The 24875-nt window shown below is 38.2% G+C and overlaps 1 protein-coding gene across 3 annotated transcripts in view; it reads right to left on the reverse strand.

Moving 5' to 3' along the window:
• The window catches only part of PIK3CB (phosphatidylinositol-4,5-bisphosphate 3-kinase catalytic subunit beta), a 204185-nt gene that overhangs the window by 106264 nt on the left and 73046 nt on the right, over positions 1–24875 (reverse strand). For 2 of the 3 annotated variants that reach the window (XM_082625119.1, XM_082625120.1), the window contains exon 3: positions 2399–2585. In XM_082625119.1, the coding sequence (XP_082481245.1) occupies positions 2399–2569 (171 nt within the window). In that variant the 5' untranslated portion in view covers positions 2570–2585. Of the gene's footprint in view, positions 1–855; positions 964–2398; positions 2586–24875 lie in introns of those variants that run through there. The other variant, XM_082625121.1, reaches the window with a different exon arrangement.

The following is a 24875-nucleotide window of genomic DNA, read 5'->3' on the forward strand; positions in this document are numbered from 1 at the left end:
TGAGATCATATAAAAGGTCACCACACAAACACAAGGTGGATTACATATTTTAACTGCAACCAGGACAAAAGCCAACAGCTGAGGGATAAAAATTGTGGCCAATCCTCAGATTCAGTTATATAAAACAAACAAGAGGGGCTTCCCTGGTGGCGCAGTGGTTGAGAGTCCACCTGCCGGTGCAGGGGACACGGGTTCGTGTCCTGGACCGGGAAGATCCCACATGCCACGGAGTGGCTGGTCCCATGAGCCATGGCTGCTGAGCCTGCGCGTCTGGAGCCTGTGCTCCGCAACAGGAGAGGCCACAACAGCGAGAGGCTCACGTACCACAAAAAAAAAAAAAGAGAGAGAAACTGATGCTAGGCAAAAAAAAAAATAACAAAAAATAGGTAAATTGGACTTCTTCAAAATTAGAAACTTTTCTGTATCAAAGCACACTATTATGAGAGTGAAAAGGCAACTCACAGAATAGGAGAAATTATTTTCAAATTATATGTTTGATAAGAGATTACCATCCAGAATACATTAAAGAACTCCCATGACTCAACAACAAAAAACAATTGAATTAAAAAATAGGCAATGGTCTTGAACAGGCAATTCTACAAATGGTCCATAAGAACATTAAAAGATGCTTGAAATCATTAGCCATTAGGGAAATGCAAATAAAAACTAAAATGAGGTACCACTTCACAGCCATAAGAATGGTTATTACTTTAAAAAAAAAAGGAAAACAAGTGTTGGCTAGCATTTTGAGAAACTGGAACCCTTTTGCATTGCTGGTGGGGAAGTAAAATGGTACAGTCATTGTAAAAAAAAAAAAAAGTTTAGCAGTTTCTTAAAAAGTTAAAACAGAATTACCATATGATCCAACATATGGAGAGCAGGGATTCATACAGATACTTGTGCACCAATGTTCAGAGCAGCATTATTCACAAAAGACAAAAGATGATTATAACCAAAATGTCCATCAAAAGATGAATGAATAAACAAAATGTGGTATATCCATACAATGAAATAATATTCGGTCTTAAAAAGGAATGAAATTTAGATACCTGTAAGAACATGAATGAACTTTTAAAATATTATGCTAATTGAGAAAAGCAGACACAAAAGGTCGACTACTGTGTGATTCCACTTACATGAGGTAGCTCGAATAAACAAATTCATATAGACAGAAACTAGAATAGAGATTACCAGGGACTAGGAGAGGGGAAGTTTATTATTTACTAAGTACAGAGTCTGTGTTTAGGATGATGAAAAGTGCTGGAAATGGATAGTGGTGATGGATTGGGCAACACTGCGAATATACTTAATACCAAGAAACTGTGTGCCTAAAAATGACTCTTACGGTAAGTTTTATGTTATACATATTTTACAACAATAAGTTTTTTTTAAAGGAGCAAGGTTTCAATGGTTAATTCAGCTTCAGCTATAGCCACAGGCATCCATACCCGTCACTTGTGACTATAAAAGTAAGTGTACTCTCTGCCCCTGTAGGGTGCCCAAAACAATTAAAAAGTGATCCCTTTTCACTTAAGGGATTATGCAGTTCTAGAATTCTTATGTCTCCCTAATGAAGAAGCTTGGAAAAGAGTTAAAAGGCTGTCCGAAGTCAAGCGCTTTAAAAAGGTTTGTCATAAATACTTTTTCTTAAATATGTTATAAACCCCAATTTCCACATTGGGTTCAGCTATTTGAAAAACATTAAAGAGAAAGTTTAGGAAAATAATTTTACTTACAAGTCATAATCTTCACAAATCAATAGTACTCGCCAATTCGCTTGAAAAAAATCATCCAACAAAACATGCAAGCCTTGTTCTGTGAAAGAATTTGCTTCCAAATGAGCACATAATAGCATTCATTACTGGGGGAAAAAAAATCTATTGAACAGCAGAAAACCTTTTATTCCCCCAGAGTGACCATGAAAAATAGTGGGGATTGGGACAGAAAATGGGGATCAGAAAGGGAAGGAAAAGGAGAGAAGAGACAACCAACAAAAAATCACTTGAGGAAAAAGAGATGTGATAAGCTCAAAGACAATTAGTACAAAGATCTTACCTCAAAATAAAACTTTCTAGAACAATGTCAAATTCCTTTTGATAACCTGAACAAGGCTTTCAAACTAGCTAACATAAGCTAATTTGTCTTCATTCAGGTATCACACGTGGATTTTTTAAAAAATTAAAAGTGAGTGGGAGTGAGAATGAGAATGTTTTATATAGCCAATAAACAAGATCCAAGACACCGTATGGATCAAAATCTTTAAAATATAATGACTTATAAACTTCTCTCACATGTACCATATGATTTACATTAATAACATTCTAAAATGGAGGAACATTTTCCCCTAAGTGATATAGTAAGTAAGCTATGTTTATAGAAATTCAGCCTGATAACATACCTGTTTAATATAGGAAATGGTAGCTTCCCGAGGTACCTCCAACTGGATATAAATCCCAGTGGGCAAAAGGAAATCCACGGGTATGGAGCCATCAGATGCTATCTGTGAATCCACTGCCCAGATGTCAAGGATGTCTGCCATAGCAGGAGGCATTATGAAGCGGAAGCACATTCATAACCATGGGGCTCTAGAAATCAGTAAGTAAAACTTAGTGAATTAATTAGCCGAATTTTATACTACAACATGATAAAGTTCACTAATCCATAATTAGTCCTTGGATTTCAATATAGTCAACAATGTAACAAGAGGTCAATTAAGTTAAGCAAGAGTAAGCCACCATAACTTAAAAATACTTTTGGCTATCACTATATAAATTACGTATATATACCATACTGATTCAAATTCAACATAATAAGTATACGACATGTGAAAGATGAAAGGTTTAAGGAGTACAGGCTCCTGGGAAATCCAGTTAACAACCACTCGACAGGGGATTCTCTCCAGACTTTACTTAGAGAATTGATATCCGCTTTTTCAACCAAATTTTTCTTGGAAAACTCCATGAAAAATGGCAATCAAAAGGGCATTCCTTCAAAAATAATTTTCTATCAAGCTCACGAGAGAAACAAAATGTCATGAACTTAGTCCTATGACCCACCACCAAAGTATTAAAAGGACCAAATCCCCCAAACCAGCTGGCAAGGCCCTTTATGCTATGACTCTGGCCTGTTTTCCTTTGCTTCTCTGACTACTCCACAATCCAGGCTCTTGTGCCACAAGTGGCTTTTGCCTCCTGCTGCTAGACCTATGTTCACAGATATGTTGACACTGCCCGTACCAAACCACTATTCCAACAAATGCACCCTTCAACTGGGCCATTTAAGTCTCATCTATTCCTTAAGGGCTTCCTTCAAGAAAGCATAACAATAATCCTGGGAAGAACATGGGCACTGAAGTTAAAAAAAACAAAACAACAAAACAAGGTTCAAATCCCATTTATTCAAAACATTCAAGTATCGTGTCAAAAGAGACAGGTGCCAACTTGAAGCATTTTGGGGCATCAAAAACAATAATGACATCCATGGATTGAAACACATGAAATATATACAAATGTGAGACAATAATGATAGAGAAAAACCCTTTATTGGTCAACTTTGGAGACTGATTTGAAACAACCTGGGAAATTTAAATATGGATTAAATATCAGATAATTTTAAGGAAACTGTTCATCTTGTGAGGTATAATAACGGAATGTTATGTTTCTAAAAACCTGTCTTGGGCTTCCGGGTAAGATGGCGGAAGAGTAAGACGCGGAGATCACCTTCCTCCCCACGGATACACCAGAAATACAGCTACACGTGGAACAACTCCTACAGAACACCTACTGAACGCTGGCAGAAGACCCCAGACCTCCCAAAAGGCAAGAAACTCCCCACATACCTGGGTAGGGCAAAGCGGAGAGATCCCCACACAGAGGATCGGTGCCGAGCGGCACTCACCAGCCCGAAAGGCTTGTCTGCTCGCCCGCCGGGGCGTGCAGCGCTGGAAGCTGAGGCTCGGGCTTCGGTCAGAGTGCAGGGAGAGGACTGGGGCTGGCGGCGAGAACTCAGCCTGAAGGGGGCTAATGTGCCACAGCTAGCCGGGAGGGAGTCCGGGAAAACTCTGGAGCTGCCGAAGAGGCAAGAGACTTTTTCTTCCCTCTTGGTTTCCTGGTGCGCTAGGAGAGGGGATTAAGAGCGCTGCTTAAAGGGGCTCCACGGACGGGCGCGAGTCGCGACTGAAAGCGCGGAGCCCAGTGACAGGCGTGGGACGCTGGGCCTGCTGCTGCCGCCGCCAAGAAGCCTGTGTGCGAGCGCAGGTCACTGCCCACACCGCCCTTCCGGGAGCCTGTGCAGCCCGCCACTGCCGGGGTCCCGGGATCCAGGGGCGGCTTCCCTGGGAGAACGCACGGCGCGCCTCGGGCTGGTGCAACGTCACGCCGACCTCTGCCGCTGCAGGCTTGCCCCGCACTCCGCGCCCCTCCCTCCCTCCCGGCCTGAGTGAGCCAGAGTCCCCGAAGAGGCTGCTCCTTTAACCCTGTCCTATCTGAGCGAAGAACAGACGCCCTCCGGCGACCTACACGCAGAGGCGGGGCCAAATCCAAAGCTGAGACCCAGGAGCTGTGAGAACAAAGAAGAGAAAGGGAAACCTCTCCCAGCAGCCTCAGAAGCAGCGGATTAAAGCTCCACAATCAACTTGATGTACCCTGCATCTGCGGAATACATGAATAGACAACACATCATCCCAAATTGAGGAGCCAGGAGTCAGTGCTGTGCCTCTGAGGTGGGAGAGCCAACTTCAGGACACTGGTCCACAAGAGACCTCCCAGCTCCACATAATATCAAACGGCGAAAATCTTCCAGAGATCTCCATCTCAACACCAGCACCCAGCTTCACTCAACGACCAGCAGGCTACAGTGCTGGACACCCTGAGCCAAACAACTAGCAAGACAGGAACACAACGCCACCCATTAGCAGAGAGGTGGCCTAAAATCATAAAAAGTCCACAGACACCCCAAAACACACCACCAGACGTGGACCTGCCCACCAGAAAGACAAGATCCAGCCTCATCCACCAGAACACAGGCACTAGTCCCCTCCACCAGGAAGCCTACACAACCCACTAAACCAACCTTAGCCACTGGGGACAGACACCAAAAACAACAGGAACTACGAACCTGCAGCCTGCAAAAAGGAGACCCCAAACACAGTAACATAAGCAAAATGAGAAGACAGAAAAACACACAGCAGGAGAAGGAGCAAGATAAAAACCCACCAGACCTAACAAATGAAGAGGTAATAGGCAGTCTACCTGAAAAAGAATTCAGAATAATGATGGTAAAGATGATCCAAGATTCTATTTCCCAGATCCAAAATCTTGGAAATAGAATAGACAAAATGCAAGAAACAGTTAACAAGGACCTAGAAGAACTAAAGATGAATCAAGCATCGATTAAAAACACAATACATGAAATAAAAAATACTCTAGATGGGATCAATAGCAGAATAACTGAGGCAGAAGAACGGATAAGTGAGGTGGAAGATAAAATAGTGGAAATAACTGCTGCAGAGCAAAATAAAGAAAAAAGAATGAAAAGAACAGAGGACAGTCTCAGAGACCTCTGGGACAACATTAAACGCACCAACATTCGAATTATAGGGGTTCCAGAAGAAGAAGAGAAAAAGAAAGGGACTGAGAAAATATTTGAAGAGATTATAGTTGAAAACTTCCCTAATATGGGAAAGGAAATAGTTAATCAAGTCCAGGAGGCACAGAGAGTCCCATACAGAATAAATCCAAGGAGAAATACGCCAAGACACATATTAATCAAACTGTCAAAAATTAAACACAAAGAAATCATATTAAAAGCAGCAAGGCAAAAACAACAAATAACACACAAGGGAATCCCCATCAGGATAACAGCTGATCTCTCAGCAGAAACTCTACAAGCCAGAAGGGAGTGGCAGGACATACTTAAAGTGATGAAGGAGAAAAACCTGCAACCAAGATTACTCTACCCAGCAAGGATCTCATTCAGATTTGATGGAGAAATTAAAACGTTTACAGACAAGCAAAAGCTGAGAGAGTTCAGCACCACCAAACCAGCTTTACAACAAATGCTAAAGGAACTTCTCTAGGCAAGAAACACAACAGAAGGAATATACCTACAATAATGAACCCAAAACAATTAAGAAAATGGGAATAGGAACATACATATCGATAATTACCTTAAATGTAAATGGACTAAATGCTCCCACCAAAAGACACAGAGTGGCTGAATGGATACAAAAACAAGACCCATCTATATGCTGTCTACAAGAGACCCACTTCAGACCTAGAGACACATACAGACTGAAAGTAAGGGGATGGAAAAAGATATTCCATGCAAATGGAAACCAAAAGAAAGCTGGAGTAGCAATTCTCATATCAGACAAAATAGACTTTAAAATAAGGACTACTAGAAGAGACAAAGAAGGACACTACATAATGATCAAGGGATCGATCCAAGAAGAAGATATAACAATTGTAAATATTTATGCACCAAACATAGGAGCACCTCAATACATAAGGCAAATACTAACAGCCATAAAAGGAGAAATCGACAGTAACACAATCATAGTAGGGGACTTTAACACCCCACTTTCACCAATGGACAGATCATCCAAAATGAAAATAAATAAGGAAACACAAGCTTTAAATGATACATTAAACAAGATGGACTTAATTGATATTTATAGGACATTCCATCCAAAAACAACAGAATACACATTTTTCTCAAGTGCTCATGGAACATTCTCCAGGATAGATCATATCTTGGGTCACAAATCAAGCCTTGGTAAATTTAAGAAAATTGAAATTGTATCAAGTATCTTTTCCGACCACAATGCTATGAGACTAGATATCAATTACAGGAAAAGAGCTGTAAAAAATACAAACACATGGAGGCTAAACAATACACTACTTAATAACGAAGTGATCACTGAAGAAATCAAAGAGGAAATTAAAAAATACCTAGAAACAAATGACAATGGAGACACGACGACCCAAAACCTATGGGATGCAGCAAAAGCAGTTCTAAGAGGGAAGTTTATAGCAATACAATCCCACCTTAAGAAACAGGAAACATCTCGAATAAACAACCTAACCTTGCACCTAAAGCAATTAGAGAAAGAAGAACAAAAACATCCCAAAGTTAGCAGAAGGAAAGAAATCATAAAAATCAGATCAGAAATAAATGAAAAAGAAATGAAGGAAACGATAGCAAAGATCAATAAAACTAAAAGCTGGTTCTTTGAGAAGATAAACAAAATTGATAAACCATTAGCCAGACTCATCAAGAAAAAAAGGGAGAAGACTCAAATCAATAGAATTAGAAATGAAAAAGGAGAAGTAACAACTGACACTACAGAAATACAAAAGATCGTGAGAGATTACTATAAGCAACTCTATGCCAATAAAATGGACAACCTGGAAGAAATGGACAAATTCTTAGAAATGCACAACCTGCCAAGACTGAATCAGGAAGAAATAGAAAATATGAACAGACCAATCACAAGCACTGAAATTGAAACTGTGATAAAAAATCTTCCAACAAACAAAAGCCCAGGACCAGATGGCTTCACAGGCGAATTCTATCAAGCATTTAGAGAAGAGCTAACACCTATCCTTCTGAAACTCTTCCAAAATATAGCAGAGGGAGGAACACTCCCAAACTCATTCTACGAGGCCACCATCACCTTGATACCAAAACCAGGCAAGGATGTCACAAAGAAAGAAAACTACAGGCCAATATCACTGATGAACATAGATGCAAAAATCCTCAACAAAATACTAGCAAACAGAATCCAACAGCACATTAAAAGGATCATACACCATGATCAAGTGGGGTTTATTCCAGGAATGCAAGGATTCTTCAATATACGCAAATCAATCAACGTGATACACCATATTAACAAATTGAAGGAGAAAAACCATATGATCATCTCAATAGATGCAGAGAAAGCTTTCGACAAAATTCAACACCCATTTATGATAAAAACCCTGCAGAAAGTAGGCATAGAGGGAACTTTCCTCAACATAATAAAGGCCATATATGACAAACCCACAGCCAGCATCGTCCTCAATGGTGAAAAACTGAAACCATTTCCACTAAGATCAGGAACTAGACAAGGTTGCCCACTTTCACCACTCTTATTCAACCTAGTTTTGGAAGTTTTAGCCACAGCAATCAGAGAAGAAAAGGAAATAAAAGGAATCCAAATTGGAAAAGAAGAAGTAAAGCTGTCACTGTTTGCAGATGACATGATACTATACATAGAGAATCCTAAAGATGCTACCAGAAAACTACTAGAGTTAATCAATGAATTTGGTAAAGTTGCAGGATACAAAATTAATGCACAGAAATCTCTGGCATTCCTATATACTGATGATGAAAAATCTGAAAGTGAAATCAAGGAAACACTCCCATTTACCATTGCAACAAAAAGAATAAAATATCTAGGAATAAACCTACCTAAGGAGACAAAAGACCTGTATGCAGAAAATTATAAGACACTGATGAAAGAAATTAAAGATGATACAAATAGATGGAGAGATGTACCATGTTCTTGGATTGGAAGAATCAACATTGTGAAAATGACTCTACTACCCAAAGCAATCTACAGGTTCAATGCAATCCCTATCAAACTACCACTGGCATTTTTCACAGAACTAGAACAAAAAATTTCACAATTTGTATGGAAACACAAAAGACCCCGAATAGCCAAAGCAATCTTGAGAACGAAAAATGGAGCTGGAGGAATCAGGCTCCCTGACTTCAGACTATACTACAAAGCTACAGTAATCAAGACAGTATGGTACTGGCACAAAAACAGAAAGATAGATCAATGGAACAGGATAGAAAGCCCAGAGTTAAACCCACGGACATATGGTCACCTTATCTTTGATAAAGGAGGCAGGAATGTACAGTGGAGAAAGGACAGTCTCTTCAATAAGTGGTGCTGGGAAAACTGGATAGGGACATGTAAAAGTATGAGATTAGATCACTCCCTAACACCATACACAAAAATAAGCTCAAAATGGATTAAAGACCTAAATGTAAGGCCAGACACTATCAAACTCTTAGAGGAACACATAGGCAGAACACTCTATGACATAAATCACAGCAAGATCCTTTTTGACCCACCTCCTAGAGAAATGGAAATAAAGACAAAAATAAACACATGGGACCTAATGAAACTTAAAAGCTTCTGCACAGCAAAGGAAACCATAAACAAGACCAAAAGACAACCCTCAGAATGGGAGAAAATATTTGCAAATGAAGCAACTGACAAAGGATTAATCTCCAAAATTTATAAGCAGCTCATGCAGCTCAATAACAAAAAAACAAAGAACCCAATCCAAAAATGGGCAGAAGACCTAAATAGACATTTCTCCACAGAAGATATACAGACTGCCAACAAACACATGAAAGGATGCTCAACATCTTTACTCATTAGAGAAATGCAAATCAAAACTACAATGAGATATCATCTCACACCAGTCAGAATGGCCATCATCAAAAAATCTAGAAACAATAAATGCTGGAGAGGGTGTGGAAAAAAGGGAACACTCTTGCACTGCTGGTGGGAATGTGAATTGGTACAGCCGCTATGGAGAACGGTATGGAGGTTCCTTAAAAAACTACAAATAGAACTACCATATGACCCAGCAATCCCACTACTGGGCATATACCCTGAGAAAACCATAATTCAAAAAGAGACATGTACCAAAATGTTCATAGCAGCCCTATTTACAATAGCCCGGAGATGGAAACAACCTAAGTGTCCATCATCGGATGAATGGATAAAGAAGATGTGGCACATATATACAATGGAATATTACTCAGCCATAAAAAGAAATGAAATTGAGCTATTTGTAATGAGGTGGATAGACCTAGAGTCTGTCATACAGAGTGAAGTAAGTCAGAAAGAGAAAGACAAATACTGTATGCTAACACATATATATGGAATTTAAGAAAAAAAAATGTCATGAAGAACATAGGGGTAAGACAGGAATAAAGACACAGACCTACTAGAGAATGGACTTGAGGATATGGGGAGGGGGAAGGGTAAGCTGTGACAAAGTGAAAGAGCGGCATGGACATATATACACTACCAAACGTGAGGTAGATAGCTAGTGGGAAGCAGCCGCATAGCACAGGGAGATCAGCTCGGTACTTTGTGACCGCCTGGAGGGGTGGGATAGGGAGGGTGGGAGGGAGACGCAAAAGGGAGGGGATATGGAAACATATGTATATGTATAACTGATTGAATTTGTTATAAAGCAAAAAAATAAAAAAAATAAAATAAAAAAAAAAAAAAAAAAAAAAAAAAAAAAAAAAAACCTGTCTTTATCAGTCAGAGACACATAATGAAGTATATATAGGGATAAAATGACACTATGCTTGGCATTTGCTTTAAATTATTCCATTTTTTAAAACGTGAATGGGCAGCTGATTTCAACACAGATGTAAAGGTAATTCGATGGAAAAAAACAAAGTCTTTTCAACAAATGGTGCTGGAATTACTAGACATCCATATGCTAAGAAATGAAGCTCAATCCAAATCTCACATCAAAAATTATAAACTCAAAATGGATTGTAGGCCTAAATGTAAACACTAAAACTGTAAATCCTCTAGAAGAAAACATAGGAGAAAATCTTGTGATCTTGGATTAGGCAAAGAATTCTTAGATACGACACCATAAGCACAATTCATAAAATAAAAAATTGATAAAATGAACATCACCAAAACTAAAAACTTCTGCTCTTAAGGAAGACACTGTCCATATATAAAAAGACAAGCCACAGACAGGACAAAATGCTTACAAATCATATAAAGAAGTTGTATCCAGAATACATAAAGAACTCTCAACATACAATAATAAGAAAACAGCTCAGGGCTTCCCTGGTGGCACAGTGGTTAAGAGTTGGCCTGCCAATGCAGGGGACACGGGTTTGAGGCCTGGTCCGGGAAGATTCCACATGCCGTGGAGCAACTAAGCCCGTGCGCCACAACTACTGAGCCTGCGTGCCGCAACTACTAAAGCCCATGTGCCTAGAACCGGGCTCCACAACAAGAGAAGCCACCACAATAAGAAGCCTGCACACTGCAACAAAGAGTAGCCCCCGGTTGCTGCAACTAGAGAAAAGCCCACGCGCAGCAATGAAGATGCACAACACAGCCGAAAATAAATAAAAATAAAAAAAGAAAATCTTGAATTCCTAAATTTGTTTAAAAAAAAAAGAAAAACAGCTCAGTTTTTTTAAATTGGCAAAAGATTTGAACAGAGGCTATCAAAGGAGATAGATGGATGATAAAAGGGCTCAGTATCATTAGTCATATAAATTAAAACAACAGTAAGACACCACTACACACCTCTTACATGGCTAAAATTAAAAAGACCAACCATACCAAGTGTAGACAAGGAAGAAGAGGAACTGGAACTCTCATACACTGTTGGTGGGAATGTTAAACACTAGAGCTACTTTGAAAAACAGTTTGGCAGTTTCTTAACATACACCTACCATATGATCAAGTCATCCCACTTCTAAATATATACCCAAATGAAATGAAGGCATATATCCATGTAAAAACTTGTACATAACTGTTCATAGCAGCTTTATTTATACTAGCCCCGAATTGGTAAAAATTCAAATGTCCATCAACAAGTGAATCAATTTTTTAAAAAGTGGTACACTCATACAATGGAATACTACACACTCAAAAAAGCAAAAACAAAAATCCACTACAGACACATTCAACAATGTGGGTGAATCTCAAAATAATTATGCTGACTGAAAGAAGCCTGACAAAAAGAGTACATACTGTATGACTCCATTTATATAAAAGTCTAGAAAATGTAAACTCGTCTATAGTGACAGATCAGTGGCTGCCTTGTGTGGGAGAGGGCAGGGAAGCAGGAAGAGGTAAGGAGGAGGGATTACAAAGGGACACAAGGAAACTCCTGGGAGTGGTGGATATGTTTATTTACCTTGATTATGGTGATGATGGTTTCAGGGGTGTGTACATATGTCAAAATATATCAAATTATATACTTTAAATATGTGCAGTTTACTTTAAGTCAATTATCCCTCAATAAAACTGTTTTTAAAAGTGACAGAAATAGATGAAATGAGAGGCAAAATGTTGGTATTTACTGAAGCTGGGTGATGAGGAGTACACTGTATTACTCCTCTGTTTTTGTATATGTTTGCTATTTTCGTAAAAAAGGTTTTGTTAAATCCCATCTAAGGACGTCCCTGGTGGCGCAGCGGTTAAGAATCCACCTGCCACTGCAGGGGGCACAGGTTTGAGCCCTGGTCCGGGAAGATCCCACATGCCACGGAACAAGTAAGCCCACGCACCACAACTACTGAGCCTGCGCTCTAGAGCCTGCGAGCCACAACTACTGAGCCCGCGAGCCACAACTACTGAAGCCCATGTGCCACAACTACTGAAGCCCACGTGCCTACAGCCCATGCTCCGCAACGAGAAGCCACTGCAATGAGAAGCCCGCGCACTGCAACGAAGATCCAACGCAGCCAAAAATAACTAACTAAAATAAATAAATAAATAAATAAATAAATATTTTTTAAAAATCCCATCTGTACCATTTACCAGCTATGTGAATTTTGGTAAGTCACTTAAACTTCCTGAGCCTCCATTAACTAAAAAAGGGATTCATAATAAAATGCTCCTCCTGGGAACACTGTGACAAATGAAGGAGCTAATATGTGAGAGCCTGACATATTGCAAGTTCTGCTAAATGACAGCTTTCTCCCTTTACTGAACATTCTGGCCATTACTGATTCCTCCCTCCTAACTCTTACACCCCACAGCCTAGATCCACCACACTGACACTGTCATAAAGGTCCTGAATCTTTCAGATGTGCAAGCCTTGTTTCTGTAGGCAGAACAGAACAACGATTAAAGACTGTGTTCTTAGAGTCTAACAGCTTAGTTGTAAAACCTGGCTCCACCATGCACTAGCAGAGAGATCTTGGGCAAATCACGTGTCTTCTTCCTACTTAAATTCCTTTATCTGTGAAATGGTGAAAACAACAGTAACTTCCTCATAGCATACTTATTAACACTGAGTAAAGAATGCCTGGAATATAATAAGCCCAATGTTTGTGGCTACTTATTAGTTTTTTTTAATTCAAAAACTGTTAGTTCTTTTGAGCTGTGAGCCACATACATTCAACTACTTTTGTTTCCCCAAAAGTGATTAGCAGGTAGTAGCCATTTGTAATTGTTTAATGAACTTAAGACCAAACACTATTATCCCTACTCCAACGATTAAAAAAAAAAAGGAAAAAAAAAGCTCACAGGATAATAGAATTTGTAACACCTAAAGGTAAGTACTTACTATGTGTCAGCATCCTACTGAAGTCTTACACGTGTTACTATATGTTATCCTTACTACTACCCTGTGGTAATACGACTCCTCCTCAAGAAGTACCTGAGACTTAGAAACTCTGAGCTCTCACGGATAAAAAGCAGCAGTCCTAGGATTTGAAGTTGGGTCTAACTCTAGAGGGTGAGCCCAACACCACACTCTACATAATAACTACTAAAGCACCATAAAAAGAGTCTGAGACATTTAACCATAATAAACCACATTACGTTGACTGTAAGTTCCTTGAGGTCTTGTGCCATGCTTCTTAAAATACTGTCTCTCACCACAGTGTACAGAGAAATCATTATACACAGAAGTTCTAAACGGATAAACTTTCACAGACAAGAACAAAACTACACAAAGTTACTACAGATGTCATTAACTGTCGCTGATCCTAGAAATGCTTTAGGCAAATCACTGCAGAACAGCCTTTAGAGATTGTCTTCAGTGGAGGAGCTTCTCAACTTTCCAAGTATTAGGCATTCAAGAAATATTTGAGGAATGAAAACATGCTACATCTAATTTTAAAGACCATGCTTTGCTTACCTTCAAATACCACTATGCAAAGACAAACAGGGGAAAGCCATCTCCTGAACACCAAGTACTATATATGAGGTAGGAGTTGTCAACAAAAGCTGACAGGACAAACTAAAGTTAGCATTTAAAACTGAGATGAGTTTATGAAACATCAGCCAACTGTCACAGAATTACAATCAAGATAAAGCTGTATACTCCCCTGGTTTCTTCAGCATAAATTTTTGGCAAGATTCTCACAACTGAAGCCAAATCACCTGATGAATATCCATATTAATACAGGAGCACGAAACTATAAAAACAAAAACTCTGAGACCTCACCCTTACCAGACAACTGGAAATGATGAGACTTCCTGAGCCTCTGGAGCCCAGAGCAGCAACCTTTTCAAGGAGACATATTGCACCTCACTAGCCAACAGCATCAACTCCCCAGATTCAACTTCTAAACTTCTCGGGTATTAGAGGCAAAACCACTATGGCAGATTTAAGAATTTCTTGATGAAGTAGTCATACCTAAAATGAATTCCAAGAATGAATTCATGGGCCCCTACCTTCCTTACTTTCTAGATATGTCATTCAACACTCCCACACATACTAGCCTTAATCCAGCCTTGCTGAACTGCTGATACTTGCCAGCATTTCCCATACTCTCTCCTGCCTCCTACCTTTAACCTATCATCCCTCTCCCTAGGTCATCCTCAGCTACATATGTCCTGACCAACTCTTAGTCTTCTAGACTCTTGGGATCCACCCCTAATACTCCTCTGTGCACCCAAGCACCAGGGCATATCTGTGTCAAAGCAGGAGCACACTATATTGAAGCTTGTTGCTTAGTGAGAGCTTCCCAACCTCCTACTATTTCTGGCTCAATAAATATTTACTTCTGGCTTAATGAATGAATTCGAATTCTACGCAAATCACTAGAACAATTATATTGGATCATTAAAAAAGTGATTTTTGGGGCTTCCCTGGTGGCGCAGTGGTTGAGAGTCCGCCTGCCGATGAAGGGGACACGGGTTCGTGCCCTGGTCCAGGAAGATCCCACATGCTGCGGAGCAGCTGGGCCCGTGAGCCATGGCCGCTGAACCTGTGCGTCCGGAGCCTGTGCTCTGCAACGGGAGAGGCCACAACAGTGAGAGGCCCGCGTAATGCAAAAAAAAAAAAAAAAAGTGATTTTTTTTGTTGCTGTTCTTTCGGCCGCGCTGCGCGGCATGCGGGATCTTAGTTCCCGACCAGGGATCGAACCCATGCCCCCTGCAGTGGAAGCACAGAGCGTTAACCACTGGACTGCCAGGGAAATCCCCCTTTAAAATGTGATTTAGGGACTTTCCAAGTGGTCCAGTGGTTAAGAATCCGCCTTCCAATGCAGGGGATGTGGGTTCAATCCCTGGTCAGGGAACTAAGATCCCATGCGCCACAACTACAGAGCCCACGCGCTCTAGAGCTCACGTGCCACAACTACAGAGCCCACGTGCTCTGGAGTCCATGTGCCACAACTAGAGAGACACCCGCGGGCCGCAACAAAGACCCGACGCAGCTAGCTAGCTATCAATCAATCAATCAATCAATCAATAAATAGTATTAGGAACCGGCAAAGTAAATTGCAAGGGTCAAGTATTTCTCTCCTGCCATCTCAAAATGCATCGTAAAGATTAATCCTTTAGCTTTACAGTTAACCATGCTCTTTGCTTATTAAAGCAACATCACACCAATCTCCAAAATCAATTCCCCTATCTTTAATTTTTTTTAGTTATTTTATTGAAGTATAGTTGATTTACAATGTTGTGTAAATTTCTACTGTACAGCAAAGTGATTCAGTTATACATACAAGTACATTCTTTTTCATACTCTTTTCCTTTATGGTTTATCACAGGATATTGAATATAGTTCCCTGTGCTATATAGTAGGACCTTGCTGTTTATCCCTCTATCTTCTATTTCAAGGACAAAATTCTCATATTGAAAATATCAACTTTTTGACATAAAATCATCAGAAAGATTCTAATGATTCATCAAAATACTGATGATGCTTGAAAAGCAATACCGTGTTTAAATGAAACCTAGAAATGTTTTTCTCAAAAAGGAGTGAATTATCAAAGGGAATACAGTAGGCCCTCTGTATCCATGGCTTTCACATCCGCAGATTCAACCAACCACGTATCAAAATTTCACAGATACAGGATAATGACTGTATTCATTATACTACACCATTTTATATGAGGGACTTGAGCACTGGCAGATTTTGGTATCTGTGAGGGCTCCTGGAACCAAACCTCTGTAGATACTGAAAGTGAACTGTAATGAAAGGTTACGTCCAGGTACATAAATTTCTACCTTGGTATTACCATATTAATAAGTTACTAATAACTGAGCTAGAATGGTTGTCAGACTTTATAAACACTACAGATAGACATATACCACGTAATTACAGCCTAACATATAGGCTGTACTTGTGTGTCACTTTAATAAAAGCACTTTTATTAGACCACTTCTCAAGGTTTTCAAAGTACTTTAAGTTAACTACTACCTAAGAGACTGGTTTTCAATCTTCATATTCAATATTCTTTCTAAATAAGTATTTTACAAATACTTTAAAAATCTGAAATGAAATTATTCATATAATTTACATACATATATACATATATATACATATACTCATATAATGTCCTAATTATAATATAAAGGGAAAATAAAAGAAAATAAGACTGTATATTTCAGTATGTGAATACTTGGACATAACCATACCCCTACACAATGAAGTAGTCAGAGGTTTGAATCTATACATAGAATCACCATGGATGTGACAACTACAAATGCAGACTGATCAAATGCCATAAAAGCCACTGGTGCCACTGATTTTACAAATCTTTATCTTCCAAGTTTATATCTTCCAAAATTAATGTATTAAAATCATGTAAAAAATGCTGTGTATTATATTTTTATGTAAATAAAGTTCAGATCTAGGCTCAGATAATAATAAGACTTTTAACCATTACATAATAGTAGCACCTCCCCCAGTCACTGTATCAGCAACAGGTACAACAATATCACCCCCTACACATTTCAAAAGCATCTTATAGTGGGGGGGATTTCACACTGTCCAGTTTCAGAACCCCTGCTCTAGGACAATTCCTACTATTTCTCAAAGGATTAATGGGGTCTCCACAATTCATCTAGACCTAACTGTAGTCTGTATTTAAAACAATAATGAACATAATTTCCCATACATTTCTACTTGACAATCAATAGTGTTTCTCATATTTGGCTATGTTGTCTTTGGCTAATTCTTGAAGGGTAAGAGAAGCTCTAAGTCAAGAAAACTTTAGCCCCCTAACCAATCAGAGAAATGTAAGGCCAGTATAATTGGCTCTTAGTTTTCAAGACCCTTACTAAACATACTGATGGGGTAGTCTAAAACTACAGGGGAGTGTATGGCTGATTCATTTTGTTATGAAGTGGAGGCTAACAGAACAGTGTAAAGCAACCATACTCCAATAAAAATTAATTTAAAAAATTTTAAAAAAAGAACATAAGCCATCTATTACCCGGCAGAAAAGTGAAAGAAGGATATTTTTTCTCCTGTATCTCCCAGCTTGGAGTGTGCATAAAGGAACTGATGGCTACAATTCACTTTTATTTCTGTCTGATACAGGAGAATAATGGTTCTCTTCTCAATTCCTCCTAGTTCCTTTCTAATCAGTAAAGAAAGAGAGGTGCACCAGTTCTAACATTTTAGAAAGAAAAACTGGCCCCCCAAGTTAAGAGACGCTTCATTCCTCTATGTCTTGATGATTTACAGTTTTTTCAAAATAATTGATAGAAGTTTATGGAAAAATTGAGCAGAAAGTCTCCCCCACAGCTTCCCCTATTATTACCTCATATTAGTGCAACACATTTGATACAAGTGATGAACCAATGTACTATTATTAAATGAAGTCCATAGTTTTAAAAAAAACAAAACAAAACAGGGCTTCTCTAGTGGCACAGTGGTTAAGAATCCGCCTGCCGGGAAGAGATATGGGAACATATGTATATGTATAACTGATTCATTTTGTTATAAAGCAGAAACTAACACACCATTGTAAAGCAATTATACTCCAATAAAGATGTAAAAAAAAAAAAAATCTATCTGCCAATGCAGGGGACATGTGTTCGAGCCCTGCTCTGGTAAGATCCCACATGCCATGGAGCAACTAAGCCCATGCGCCACAACTACTGAAGTCTGCATGCCTAGAGCACATGCTCCGCAACAAGAGAAGCCACTGCAATGAGAAGCCCGCAGACCGCAACGAAGAGTAGCCCCCACTTGCTGCAACTAGAGAAAGCCTGCGCGCAGCAACGAAGACCCAACTCAGGCAAAAATTAATTAATTTTAAAATTCCTTTAAAAAACAAAACAAAACAAAAAACTACAGGGTAACTTGTAGCACTTAAGAGCTTCTTGCATAACACTTTTTTTTTTTTTTTTTTTTTTTTTGCGGTACGCTGGCCTCTCACTGTTGTGGCCTCTCCTATTGCCGAGCACAGGCTCCGGATGCGCAGGCTCAGCGGCCATGGCTCACGGGCCCAGCCGCTCTGCGGCATGTGGGATCTCCCCGGACCGGGGCACGAACCTGTGTCCCCTGCATCGGCAGGCGGACTCTCAACCACTGCGCCACCAGGGAAGCCCAGCACTTTTTAAAAAATTTTTATTGGAGTATAGTTGCTTTACAATGTTGTGTGTCTACTGTACAGCAAAGTGAATCAGCTATATGTACACATATACATTTTTTTCTTTTTTTAACCTTTAATTTTATTTTTTTAAATTGAAGTATAGTTTATTTACAATATAATGTTTCAGGTGTGCAACATAGTGATTCAATGTTTTTATATATTATACTCAATTACACTCCATTTGAAATTATTACAAAATAATGGCTGTATTTCTCTGTACTGTACAATATTTTCCTTTTTTTTTATAGATCTTTATTGGAGTATAATTGCCTCACAATACTGTTAGTTTCTGTTGTACACCAAAGTGAATCAGCCATATGTATACATATGTTCCCATATCCCCTCCCTCTTTGAGCCTCCCTCCTGAGCCTCGCTCCCATCCTCCTTATCCCACCCCTATACACATAACTTTTAAGGTAAGTATTGAGAGAGGGGGCATACTCACAAAATGTGCTGTGCTGTAATTAAAAATAGTATGTCCTGGGCTTCCCTGGTGGCGCAGTGGTTGAGAGTCCGCCTGCCGATGCAGGGAACACGGGTTCGTGCCCCGGTCTGGGAAGATCCCACATGCCGCGGAGCGGCTGGGCCCGTGAGCCATGGCCGCTGAGCCTGCACTCCGCAATGGGAGAGGCCACAACAGTGATAGGCCCGCATACCGCAAAAAAAAAAAAGTATGTCCTTTATCTGATCTAAAACTGACACTGTTGCTAAACAAATAAGGTAACAAACCACGTGGTAACAGATAAATCTTTTATAAAGATATTCTGAAGAAAATGAAATTACTGCTACATAATTGAAAATAAATATATTCTGGTTCCTATTTCCCTTAGTCACCCTTATTTTATAGGACCATCACACACAAGAGTCCAGCCTGAGAAGTAACTCAGAGTTTCAGGTTGGAAGGTACCTTAGGAGTGACAGGCCCTTCCTATTTTAAAGATAAGGAAACTAAGGCCCAGATGAATCAAGTAAATTACCCAGGTAACACAAAAACAGAGCCAGGACGGAAGTAAGATTTTTTTTCCACGCAATTAACATACTCTATAATTATTTTTTCTTTACCTTTTTTTTTTTTCCTTCTTTTAAAGGAAATGTTCTTCACAGGGTGACTCTAGCACAGGGTTAACCTAGTACAGCAAGCACAAGATGGTACCTCAGTCTGGTATCACTCTTTTGTTTGAGCATTAAGCAAATGATCAAAGGTTGAGGACAAGCATGAAACTACTTATGAAAACAACTTTCAAGGAAGCTATCAGAGGGCACAGGAACTTCAGTAGTGACAATTAGCTCAACTAAACACTTAGACTGTAATTACAAACCCATATCCTGTCAATTGTTCACTAGCAGAAAGAGAGGAAAGGGTTTAGATATTCTCAGCTTCCCTAGCAATGTGCCAGCAGAACTACAGGATTTTACTTCTTTCAATCAAGTGATAAGTAGAAACCAACATAAACTTGTTAGATGAACAAGTAGTTCACACAAAAACTTCTTTGGAAAATCATGGAAAAAAAATTTAAGAGAGATTGAAAGTGAATTTTTTAAAAATATTAAATGCAACAGTATTTACCTAGTATTTATTTCTTTACTATTATAAGATATAGCTAGAAGACAGGTTAATGTTCATAAAAGAACTGGAAGGGGCAATGTACTTATCATGAACACCACATTTATTATCTCAACCTTCAGGTTTCAATCACAGACAATTTAAGTGATGGGATTTTGATTTATCTGGGTTTCTGTCCTTCCCCTTCCCCCACTTCTACTGTTCAAAGACAAGAAATCAGCCTTGTTTGCTGACTTGTTTACAATGAAGTATGCATTATACTGAACACTGAAAAACTGAACAATATAGAACTCCATTTGTTAAAGATGGTTATTTTATCTGAATCATTGTAATTCCATGTAAAAGGTCTCTCTAAAGTAATTCTACAAATTATTAAAGAATAACTGCTAAAACAGTACTGTATACCTTATCATTTATATTGAAATAACATTCAAATTTATCCTCTTAAAATAGAAGGTGGGGGCTTCCCTGGCGATCCAGTAGTTACGAATCCACACTTCCACTGCAGAGGGCATGGTTTTGATCCCTGGCCGGGGAACTAAGATCCTGCATGCCGCGTGGTGCGGCAAAAAAAAAAGAAGAAGAAGAAGAAGGTGGCACTCTAAATAGCCTTTAGAAAATATTTGCAAATATGCACTGAGCCTTAAAAACTTTTTAAACCTACTAACCCAGTAATTTACCTATTTAAAAACTTGAATTCAGGAAAATTTTCATACACAAAGCAAAAACATACAAATGTGACAAACTTGCAAATAACCTAACGGTCCAAATATCAAGAAATAGTTAGACAAACAATGATATACCCATTTGATGGCATATTAAGCAGCTATTTATACTGAAGTCTGTCATATGTGTACAATACTATGGACATGATTATAGATGATATGGATAGAGTAAAATGTAAAGCAGTACAAAAAGTATAATTAGAATTCTGTTAACTGTAAAAAGGAAAAAATCGTAAGTATAATCTAATGCATGGAAATTTAGGCTGGAAAACCAGAGGTTGGGAGGGGGAAAGGGAGGAAGGGGGAATTAGATGAAGTTAGTCAAAAGTATAACCTCCCAGTTATAAGATGAATAAGTACTAGAGATGTAATGTACACATGATGAAAATAACTAACACTACTATACATTATATATGAAAGTTGTTAAGAGAGTAAATCTTAAGAGTTCTCATAAGGAAAAAACGTGTATTTTTTCTATTTCTTTAATATTGTGTCAATATGAGATAACAAATTTTCATTAAATCTACTGTGGTAATCATTCCATGATGTATATAAGTCAAATCATTACATTGTACGACTTATACAGTGCTGGATGTCAATTATATCTCAACAAAACTGAAAGAACAAAAGAAAGAAAGAAATTAAAGATGGAAGGAAATATACTAATATAGTTCAAAAGTAACTATAAATAAATATTTGCTTTTTTCAATGTTTCATTAATGAGAGCATACAGATTATATACTTTTTTTAAAAGTTCTATTATTCAAGACACTTAGAATAGTCCAAAGGAAGAACTCAGGCTAGCTATTCTTAATATGTTGGTGTTCATCAGTATTTCCAAACGTCAGATTTTCATTCTTAGTAGTTAATGTTAATATAAACAGAATACATTTATAAATACTTAATATGCCTCTGTAAAACAAGTATATTTCTTATAAGCCAGATTTATTTCAATCTCTATGAATGCAGAGCAATTTTTTAAAACCACAACACTTAATATACCAAGACGGCTTCTGTGTCTAACCTAGACACTGACAAGACTAACTCCTGTATTGCTTAAGCAATTCCTCTCTTTTAAAACTTTTCCCAACAAGCAACCTATAATGCACAAACAGCTGGTAATCACAGTAAATATCCTGAAAAGGAAAGTATATATCTAAAACTGAAATAGTACAGGGAATTCCCTGTCAGTCGAGTAGTTAGGACACCACACTTCCACTGCAGGGGGCCCGGGTTCGATCACTGGCTAGGGAACTAAGATCCCACAAGCCACATGGCATGGCAAAAATAAAAAAAATTTTTTTAATTTTAAAATTGTACAAATTTAAATGAAATATATAGTATTACTAAATTCCCCTCCAAAAACCAGATTACTATCCTAAGATCTTAAAAGACATAGCTCCAAAGTATAAATTTCAAATTCAATAAAGGAATCATTTCATAAAATTATCTAGTATGTAAATGTTACTTTTTCTATTTTGAATATTTAAAATAAAGTCTAATCTTAAGCCACTGAACCCGTCATTCTGTCATTCTCTTTAATCTAATATAAAGTTCATTAATATCCAGATCCACAAAGATTTATTATTGAAACACTAAGTAGTCCTTTTTGTAATATTGTTTCACTAACATATTTTTTGTATAGCTTGGATTTCATAACCTTGGATAACTAATTTATGAATAAGAACTTTCCACCCTGCAAAGTTAAAGGATTAAATAAAACAGCACATACAGAAAAGAACTTTGCATAGCACTTCACATAAAAAAAGCACTCAAGGGACTTCCCTGGTGGTCCAGTGGTCAAGACGTTGCACTTCCACTGCAGGGGACATGGGTTTGATCCCTGCTTGGGGAACTAGAATCCCGCATGCCGTGTGGCAAAAAACAAAAACAAACAACAACAAAACACAAAATCTCAATAATTGATGACATATTAATTTATAGTGAGACCACTTTCTTTCCAACAAAAGAAACAGCCATGCCTGTATTCACAGCATAAATCATCAGTCTTGTTTGCTTGATGTGAAAGAAATTAAAACAGTATTTCTTAAAAGGTGGTCTCTAGTGATCTACAGGTGGTTTGCTCACAGGCATTTCCCAAAATTAATAAAACTGTCTACAAAAATCCCACAACACAACTCTATGCTAGCAGAGCTGTGCTGTTCAATGTCCCTTGGGTAACAGTTAATGGGATGCTTCCAAATCTTAGCAAATATATTTTTACTTCACTTCTGCTACAGCATTTACTTTTATTAAGTATTTATTGTTAGTGTTATGTTGTATCATTCACCTTAGGATCAGTGGCTCGAAACTAATTCAAAGAGACCAAAATCAGAGGGGCAAAAATTAAAGTTACATTCCTTGTAACAAGACAAACACAATTTAACAACTGCAAAAAAAAAAAAAAAAAGGTTCCAATGATAACGTTAATGACAATACTCAGAGAGAAAGCAGAATGAGTACTGCAAAATTCCTTCACCAAGAGGGGAGAGAGCAGAAGCAAGAAAAACTACAGTCCTACAGCCTGTGGAACAAAAACCACATTCACAGAAAGATAGACAAGATGAAAAGGCAGAGGGCTATGTACCAGATGAAGGAACAAGATAAAACCCCTGAAAAACAAGTAAATGAAGTGCAGATAGGAAACCTTCCAGAAAAAGAATTCAGGATAATGATAGTGAAGATGATCCAGGACCTTGGAAAAAGAATGGAGGCAAAGATCAAGAAGATGCAAGAAATGTTTAACAAAGACCTAGAAGAATTAAAGAAAAACAGAGATGAACAATAACTGAAATGAAAAATACAATAGAAGGAATCAACAGCAGAATAACTGAGGCAGAAGAACGGATAAGTGAGCTGGAAGACAGAATGGGGGAATTCACTGCCACGGAACAAAATAAAGAAAAAAGAATGAAAAGAAATGAAGACAGCCTTAGAGAACTCTGGGACAACATTAAACACACCAACATTCACATTATACGGGTCCCAGAAGGAGAAGAGAGAGAGAAAGGACCTGAGAAAATATCTTCAAAAGAAAGCTGAAGTAGAAATACTCATATCAGATAAAATAGGCTTTAAAATAAAGAATGTTACAAGAGACAAAGAAGGACACTACATAATGATCAAGGGATCAATCCAAGAAGAAGATATAACAATTATAAATATATATACACCCAACATAGGAGCACCTCAATACATAAGGCAACTGCTAACAGTTATAAAAGAGGAAATCGACAGTGACACAATAATAGTGGGGGACTTTAACAGCTCACTTACACCAATGGACAGATCACACAAAATGAAAATAAATAAGGAAACTGAAGCTTTAAATGACACAATAGACCAGACAGATTTAATTGATATTTATAGGACATTCCATCCAAAAACAGCAGATTACACTTTCTCCTCAAGTGCACACAGAACATTCTCCAGGATAAATCACATCTTGGGTCACAAATCAAGCCTCAGTAAATTTAAGAAAATTGAAATCATATCAAGCATCTTTTCTAACCACAATGCTATGAGATTAGAAATCAATTACAGGGGAAAAAAACGTAAAAAACACAAACACACGGAGGATAAACAATATGTTACTAAATAACCAAGAGATCACTGAAGAAATCAAAGAGGAAATCAAAAAATATCTAGGGACAAATGACAACGAAAACACAATCCAAAACCTATGGGATGCAGCAAAAGCAGTTCTAAGAGGGAAGTTTATAGCAATACAAGCCTACCTCAAGAAACAAGAAAAATCTCAAATAAACAATCTAACCTTACACCTAAAGGAACTAGGGAAAGAAGAACAAACAAAACACAAAGTTAGCAGATAGAAAGAAATCATAAAGATCAGAGCAGAAATAAATGAAATAGGAACAAAGAAAACAATAGCAAAGATCAATAAAACTAAAAGCTGGTTCTTGGAAAAGATAAACAAAATTGATACACATTTAGCCAGACTC

Source organism: Mesoplodon mirus (assembly GCF_964341445.2).
Source record: "Mesoplodon mirus genome assembly, chromosome: 6".
In the NCBI taxonomy this organism is placed as follows: domain Eukaryota; kingdom Metazoa; phylum Chordata; class Mammalia; order Artiodactyla; family Ziphiidae; genus Mesoplodon; species Mesoplodon mirus.